At 48.2% G+C, this 8,417-nt stretch overlaps 1 protein-coding gene across 8 annotated transcripts in view; it reads left to right on the plus strand.

Annotated features, from left to right (window-relative positions):
* The window catches only part of LOC101946660 (2-5A-dependent ribonuclease-like), a 66,024-nt gene extending 59,111 nt beyond the window's left edge, over positions 1-6,913 (plus strand). For all 8 annotated transcript variants that reach the window (XM_065554489.1, XM_065554482.1, XM_065554486.1 and 5 more), the window contains 4 exons: positions 355-572; positions 679-814; positions 2,324-2,478; positions 3,511-6,913. In XM_065554489.1, the coding sequence (XP_065410561.1) occupies positions 355-572; positions 679-814; positions 2,324-2,478; positions 3,511-3,649 (648 nt within the window). In that variant the 3' untranslated portion in view covers positions 3,650-6,913. The remainder of the gene's footprint in view (positions 1-354; positions 573-678; positions 815-2,323; positions 2,479-3,510) is intronic.
* The last annotated feature ends 1,504 nt before the right edge of the window (positions 6,914-8,417 follow it).

The raw sequence follows: 8,417 nt of genomic DNA on the forward strand, positions 1-8,417 counted from the left end.
TGCTTTCTTGGGGCGAATCAGCTGATCTTCCTGCATATTCAAAAGGAAATGTGTAACAGCTTGGTTTCTGGAAATTCTGATAGCACAAGAGACCACAGTACAAGGAAGTGAGAGTGATTAGGAACGAAGATTTTCTCTGACTCTTGGAAATCACTTCCTGATTTTGCTCTACGCTTTCAGTGTGGTGGGCTCTCTAATACAAACACTTCATGAAGTGATTGCTGCCATACACGTACACACATGCATACACACACTCAGAGTGCTGATTTCAGAAGATAGTTTCTCTGTCTCTGTTTCTCTTTGGTGGGAGGTTGTGTGCCCTGGAATGAAACAGCCATTTGTTCTCATACTCAGGCGCTCAGAAAGCTGGTCCTGTATGTTGTAACAGTGGGTAAGGTCCCCTTTGAGGAAAATGATAGACACAATTTGGATGTAAATTGTCCAGAGGATGTGCAGGACTATGTGGAGATTGCAGACCTTAGGAAAAGTCTGGTCTTCCCTGATGAAGGAAGCCCAGTTGAGAACCTGCTGAGAGACTTGATCCAACATCCCTTTTTCTGGAGCAAGCAGACGTAAGTACCATGAATGAAAATTACAGACCCTCAAACAGCAGATTTGCAAGCTGCCCCATTCTGTGCAGTGCAGCAGAGCATCCCCAATGTGCCGTTGATTCCACAGCAGGTACAGGTTCCTGAGAGACGTTGGGAATGAGAGCGATATCAAAACACGCAACACCAAGCATCACAACAATCAGAGTGAGATTCTGAAAGCTTTGAATTGTGATGAGCACCCTTTGCAGCAGTGGACTGAGCAGGTAAGCTGTTTTGCTGTGGATGCACAAGGGGAAAGCTTTCTTATAGGACTTACAGGCCCCATTTTAAACCTTAACTGGAAGTGTAACTCCATCCCTATCCAGACAACATGGAGGCAAAATCTAACCAAATCTAGGAGATTTAAAAACTACCATCACTGTCTGCTGGAGTGGTGTACCCGGAGCTTCCAGAGAGTGGTTTGTAGACATCGCCCTAGTGACTCGCTGCTTAAGTTGGGACAAGCTTTTTAAATGGAGAAGGCGGTTAGAGTAATTTGCCCTGTGTTGGACTGCGGCTGTGAGGGTGTGCAAAGGGAGGAAAAAAGAAGGAACTTGTTAAAAAGCATTTGAGCTTGGAAGGTGCTTGACAACAATGGCAATGAGTGCAGTACAGAAGAATCTTAGACCTGGTTTACACTTAAAAGTTGTATCTGGGTAAATAACTGTCGGCTAGGGCTGTTATTTTAGCTGATGTATTTGTACTGGTATGAGCCCTAATGTGGACACAGTTACATCAGAATAAAGATGTCTTATACAGATACAGCCTATTTTGCTTCCAGAACCAGAATAAGCTGTACTGATACAAGGCACTTTTCTATGGATATAACTGTCCACAGCAGGGGGTAGGTTGCTGCTTTAATTATACTAATGTAGTTAAAGTGACAAAACTTTCTAATATAGACAAGCCTCTAGAGAGCTTTCACTTATTTAACACATTAATATATAAAGACTAGCATAGGCATCCATCCCAGGCCCATGTGCCTCACAGTTTCAGCACAGTAAAAAACCACAGCTGGACAGTGTACCACCCAGATCCTCTGCCCCAGTTCTGTCCCCTTCAGACTCTTCCGTGGTGTACACGGGATGGAGGGCTGCCCTAATGGAATAACCGAGGATTCCTCTTGGACATAGAGATATCCAGGTGTCATAAAAACAATGTAGTCAGCTCTGACACCTGTTCCTAGCCCCCAGGTGGTAGGGAGCATTGCTGGAGTGGAAATGAGGATGGCCAGGGTACTCTGAGCTCTGGGGATCCTCGGACAGTATTGTAGTCCATATGGACCTTTCCAAATAGTGCCACAACTATGAGAGTGGAAAGGTGATACAAAACCACCTTTGTCCCTCTCACCCAGTAGAACTCAGACACCCCTGAAGATCTAGCCCTAAATCATGATGACAGCCATAATAATAATCATGTCCTTTTATCTCTCAGCCCTGCTTTTCCCCAAATACCTGTGCAAAGAAAAGGGCATTTGGGAAAGAGATATGTTGTGTCCAGAAGATTAACAAGTCCACACCCTGGCGAACCCAGATAGGAATCAAACCAGATAAAACCATAGAAATTTTGTATGCTGTTAAGCATACATTTTAATATAAGTGCCATAAAATATTGCTCCATCTATGAGAAATTTGTGTGCATGATATTTCTGCAGAGTGAGACCACTGCAGCCAGGGGAGGCTGTATTTTGTGATGTGTGAATGGGATGGAATAATCCAGAGTGTTTATTTCAGATTGACAAATTGGTTCTGGACAGCATGTTGAACCCCTTCAACAACAACAAGAAGAACCAGAACAAGAACAAGAAGAAACAGTATGAAAACTATGTCACGGACCTACTGAAGTTCATCAGGAATATGGGCGAGCACTTTGACGAGAAGGAAGAAAAGTAAGTGATTGCTTCAGACTCTAGGGATGAAGAGTCCCTAGGAATCTTTGTCTGACTGTAAAAGGCTGCAAGTCCCGGTAGGTTTAAGACAGGAATCCCTTCTTCAAAAGGACATGCTACCATTCTAGGAGGGTAAAAATATGGAGGGTAGGAAAAAGAGCGTTTCCTGGTACCCCAGCATGTTGTAAACTAAAGCGTGTCCAGGTTATGAAGGATAGCTCCTCCAGCAGCACAGTGCTGTGTAGTTGCACAGAATAATGTTATGTGGATACAGTGTATCATATTATGAAAGTCACTATACTAAGTGCCAGGCTGGGTACTCTAGTTAACCCCAGGCTCACCACCCAAAGGCAGTTTACATGATCAAGATGCTTCTGGTAACTAGTTTTTGCTTCCAGATCATCACTGTGGTCACCCATTGATCAACAGCTCTTGTTCCATGGGGCCATTAGCCTCTCCTCCCATCCACAAAGGAAATTCGTTTCCCAAGTTCAGTGGTGCTTTTAGCCCATGCTCCTCTGCCCACTTTGCGGTGAGGAGTCAGGCTAAATTACTGCAGTGCTGATAGTCCTCCAAACCCTCCCACGTGGGCCCAGAAGGACAGACAAGTTCTCCCACAACTCACTGGGGAAGAATCGTATTGCAGCTCTGCTTACTGCAGCACAAAGAACCATAGGATATGATTCCAGAAGTCCTAGCAACACACAGAGGGGCTAAGCCAGGTTCCAGTCATCCATGTTATCTCTGCAGTGAAGACATGCCCTATTAAGGTGCTTTGATGATTAGACTATATGAGGTTTAGGAAATAGGATAGTGGGAGAGAATGGAAAAGGCAGAATGTGTCAGATCAGAGAGATAATGGATATTAATCATTTCTAGGAAATTCTCTCTTGTTTTCAGAAAGCTGCTGAAATGGCTTTCACTCTATAGGGAAAGAAATGGGGAAACCTGACCATTTGTTCTGATTCTTTGACACTTTTTAGCAGGGTAGGCTTCCCAAGTGAAAAATCAATTGTTGTTCTTCTGTTTCAGGGTCAAGGAAATAATCAAGGAGCCCTCGGAGTATTTCCTGAACCTATTTCCAGAATTGACAGTTTATGTCTACAAGTGTTTACGCAGCATACAGCATCATAGACATTTTCCAAGCCCTCAGAGTCTTTCTCAACTGTAGCATGTTGTATCACTTCAGGTTATATGGCTGAATCCCATTGACTAACTTCCTTTTCAGCACCATTTCGTTCAGCTGCCAAAAAGTGTCATACAAAGTGGGGAAGGGGCTGGGTGGGCAGAGGGTATTGGAATTTCAGTCAGTGGATCTGATCTCTGGATTCAGCACTGAAGCACTCAGCTGTAAAGATGCTATGTTTGAGTGGGTTCGTGGAGGACAATTACATTGAGGAAAGGAAGAACTAAGTGCTAGAAGGGCAAGTGCCAGGTCTGGGGCTGCAGGATAGGTGCCCCTCCTCCAGCAGGTCCAGGCTGGGGGAGGGGCACCCCAGCTGCACCTGGGTGCAGGCCGCACCAGATCAGGCCATGCCTTGGTCCGGGCCAGGCCTGGGTCGGGGTCTGGGCTGCTCCGGCCGCACCTGGGGCTGAGTGCCATGGCAGGTCCGGGCTGCAGCAGAGTTTGGGCTGGCAAAGGGGCGCCCCTCACCCAGCTGCGGCGGGTTCCCTGAGCACCCGTGCATCACTAAATAGGCTGCTGCGCGGCCGTGCAGCTTACAGGGAACTTAGGTCAGGACCCCTTCCTCTCTTCAATGGCTGCTTCCTTTCTCCCTTCTGGTGTAGTTAATTGATGGACAGAGAAAGAGGGAGCAGGAGGGGGTCCCTTGGAGCATTTAGTCCTTCTTTCTATCGTTGAGTCCCCCTCTTGGAAAACATTTCCAGCTGATATTCAGGAGACAGAGTGTCTATATGTCAGGATATTCCCTGCTGGTTTTCCCACCTGTTTCCCAGTCCTTTGTCTCCCTTCCTGCTTGATGGCTCTGTTTACTGCTAAAATGCAAATTAAGCAGAGCGCATGTTCCTTTGTTTGAGACAGACCTGTTTGCAAACCACAATTTGGAACATGTGTTAATTACACAATTTCCCTGTAGGATGTAACTTCACATATGGTGTTGCCACACACATTTTATTAGGACAATATTGACCAGCAAATTATGGGTCTTCAAATGATACTTACAAGACATACCTTGTACAAAGATTATTACAATAAGGTGTGGATATGGGTACATTCTATCACACTTCCATCCTGTACCTGTGCTGTGTATTCACTGTCAGGCTTGGCTTCCCTCTCACCTGAGGAGGCAGGTCCTTTTGTTCCCATGGGCTCTGCCCACCAATCCCAGTTATCAAATAGGCTGGCATTTTTTTTGTTTAAAAGCATAAAAGACAACTTGCCATGAGGGGAGTCCTAGCTTCGACGCCAGCATTGGCTCTTTAATCTTTCTTCCCCAGAGAGCAGCTTTCCAGCTCTCTCTTGAGATCTGTCTTTGTAGTGGGGATTGAAAACTAACTAAACTGGGCCTTTTTCTTTTAAATGTGGCAAACATAAATACCGGTAACAGCTGGATGAGTGACAGGCCCAAGTATACAGTTGTATAGTTGTTTTATAAGCAGTTGTTTCACTAGAAGTTGTAGAAACATTTACAAGGTGTATTTAATGCATCCACTTGGTAATCTCATACGTTTTCATTTTAATGCTACATCATTATGAGAGTCTGGAACTATTTCTATGTGGTATGGAAACCAGGGAGCTGATCTTGCAAAATCTTACGATTGTAAGTAATCCTGAATCCTGTGAGTAGGCTCACTGAAGCCAAAGGGAGTACTGGCAGGAGTAAGTATTACTTATGTAAGTAAGGCTTTGAAGGGTCAGGCCCCAGATTCAGCACAGCACTGGTGCAGAAGCTTTGATGCGTGGGGGCTGGCAGGAGTGAATATATTTTCCTGTATCTATTCACAATACACATGTCGATGCTTTTTCAACTGTACCTGCTTTCTCCCCTATCTGATATACGCAGTTATTGGATTTGTTTGTCTTTTACACTGAGATTTTTGTCATCCGTATTCCCAGATACAGACGTAAATCTGGAATAAACTCGGTTGGACAATCCGTTCTTATTGCACCTGTATAGAAGGAGAGTGAGTGACAAGTGGGTGGGTTACAAGGCCATGTAAATACCCTAGGACTCGGGAGTTCTTCAGCATTCCTGTGGGGGTAAATTGGGCAGAGAGGATGAAGCTCAGCACCTACTCAGAGGAGGCCCTTTCAACACTCTGAGTGGGAGTCAAGGTTCAGTTGCAGAAAGGGAAGGGAGAGGAAGACTGTGATGTGACATGCCCCCATCCCATGAGTTGAAAGTCTAAAGCATTCCTGCACTCAGGCAGCACCAATTAGGCACACCTGCAGAACATGCTCCACCCAGAGAAGTGGACCTTAAAAAGGGTGAGACTGGCCACAGAATAGGGGCGGGGAGAATAGGGTGAGACTGGTCACCGAATAGGGAACCTGCCAGGTTTGCTAATGAGCTCCCATAGCCAGGGGGAGCTCAGCCTGAGGCAGTTGCTAACCTTTTTCTTCCATGTGCCCCCATCCTTGTTTGGGGCAGATTGGCATGACAAACTCGATATGGGCGAAGGTTCTAGAGGGCTTCTTCCAGTCAGAAACCTGCGGTGGGACCTGGGAAGCGCTGGCAGCGACTAGAGACTTTAAATTGGGCTCTGAAACAACTCCAGGAGTGAGCTGAACTGCTGGGAGCAGTAAGATTGCTTAGGCGTGGGGGCTCCTGGAGGGGAGCCCGGGCAAGAGACTCAAAACTACTACATCTGAACCCAAGCAGAGGGTCAGCCAGCTACAAGGACCAAGATGGGAAGTCCTGAACCTCTGCTAAGAACATGTGTAAGTTTTGGATGTCCATAGCAATCTTTAATGGCCTGTCTGTTTTATGTTGCTTGGGTGGGTTGGGGGAAGGCAAGAGAGACCCTAATGAGCGTGTCAAACAATTTGTCCAATACATTTGGTGCAGCAGCATTTAGGATTCAAAGTTGGATATACAGAGTCACTCTTTAGGAAGATCTACTGGCTGGTGGTCAAGAAACCTGGCTAGGAAAGAAAAAATTCAGTAGTCTTTGCTCACTTGTCCTCTGGGGACACTTGTCTGACGGGGCTCTTGCATGTCAGATATTTTGTCTCAGACATTCTTGCATCATAATTAGAAACTATATCAACAAGAGGGATTCATTTTGGAATGGGAAACATAATGATGCCTATATACACACAGTGCAGGAATAGGGGGTACACTCATATCAAGGATTGGTGTATTCAAGTCACAGGACTAGAGCAGGAGTTCTCACATTCCACATTTCCAAATCATTGTAATTTATTTATGTAGCGTTTTTTTTCAGACTCAATAATAAAAATAATGTACAGTTGTATTTTAGTGCCCTTGGTCCCCACTGCCTCCCTTGATCTCACTCACCCATTGCTTCTGCCGCCCCCCCCCCCCCATGTCTCCTCCAGGCTCCCCATTGCCCCCTGGGGCCCCATTACTCCCCCTACCTTGCCCCGGGCTCCCTTCCCCAGGCTTGCACCCTGGGCTCACCCCGCCCCTTGCCTTTTGACTGTGGTGAATAGTAAGGCCAGCCCTGCTGCTCTGGGATGAAGCCCTATGGCTGGATCCAGAGGCGGCAAAGCCCAGAGCCTCACCATTCAGAGGGGTGGAAGCCCGGAGCCCTGCAGCTGAAGCTGGGGTGCGGGCTGAAGCCTGGAGCCTGCTGCCAGAGCCCCAAAGCTGAAAGACGGGGAAGGGGGGGGGCTGAAGCAAGAGCCCCATAGCTGAAGGAAGGAAGGGGTCTGCCAGGGGCTGGAGCTAGCCGTGCAGCAAGGTGAGCCCAGCACCTGCTGGAAAGCGTGGGGAAGGGCCGGGTGGGAGGCTGCAGGCCAAGCTGGGTATGGTCACCGCTGCAGGATTCGATCTCCTAACTTCCATCCATGGAGGATTCAGCCTGGTACTTGATTTCCAGCCGGATCTGTGTCCGGCACTTCTACCCAACCAGGGCTCCCAGGGATACACCATCCCACCGGCCTCCCCATTGCACCCCATGTGCTAGGGCAGAACCCGCAGCACAGAGAAGACTTGGATCCTTGTTGCTCTGCAGGGAACTTTGCAGTGTCTGTTAGCTCCAACCTGGCTCAGGTGCAAAGGACCCACTCAATCAAAATCATCTCCCCCAGCAGCTGGTAAATCCACCCGGGCCCCTCTAAAGGGCAGCAAGTCTGGCGAAGCCCTCGCCCAGCCTGGGCTGGGATTCAACACCAGGCAGTGGGCAGGATTGCAAGCGGAGACTTATTGCTCTGGGCCCCTGACCCGGTTACCAGGCCTCTTGACACTAATGGAGACTGGGTGCGCCACCCAGCCTCTGCCACTAGGCAGTGGGAAGAGCAGCAGCTGTGGCTGGAGGCACATGGAGGAGCTGCTCTCTGCTCAGCTGCTGACGCTTAACAGTGGCTGGCTTCCAGACTGGACTCCAAGAGGTAGGTGGTGCTGCCGCGTGGGGGTGGGAGTGGAATCACGTCCACCCCCTCTTCTCCCCAATTGCCCTGGTCCCTCCCTACAGGGACCGGCCCTCCCCTAGAGGTGCCAACCCTCCAGGATTGTCCTGGAGTCTCCAGGAATTAAAGGTTAATTTTAAATTAAAGATTATGTCCTGTGACAAAACCTCCAGGAATACGTCCAACCAAAATTGGCAACCCTCCTCTCCTCGCCCCGGCCCCTTGCTCTGGGGACTGACCCTCGCCATGCCCCTATTGCCCTGGTCCTGGCCCCACACTGCAGGGACTGACCCCTCCCCACTCCAGCCCCTTGCTCTGGGGACTAACACCTCCCCACCCCACTGTGCCCCTATTGCCCCCAGCACGACACAACGCTCAGCAAAGG

This window comes from Chrysemys picta, chromosome 8, assembly GCF_011386835.1.
Source record: "Chrysemys picta bellii isolate R12L10 chromosome 8, ASM1138683v2, whole genome shotgun sequence".
NCBI lineage: Eukaryota > Metazoa > Chordata > Testudines > Emydidae > Chrysemys > Chrysemys picta.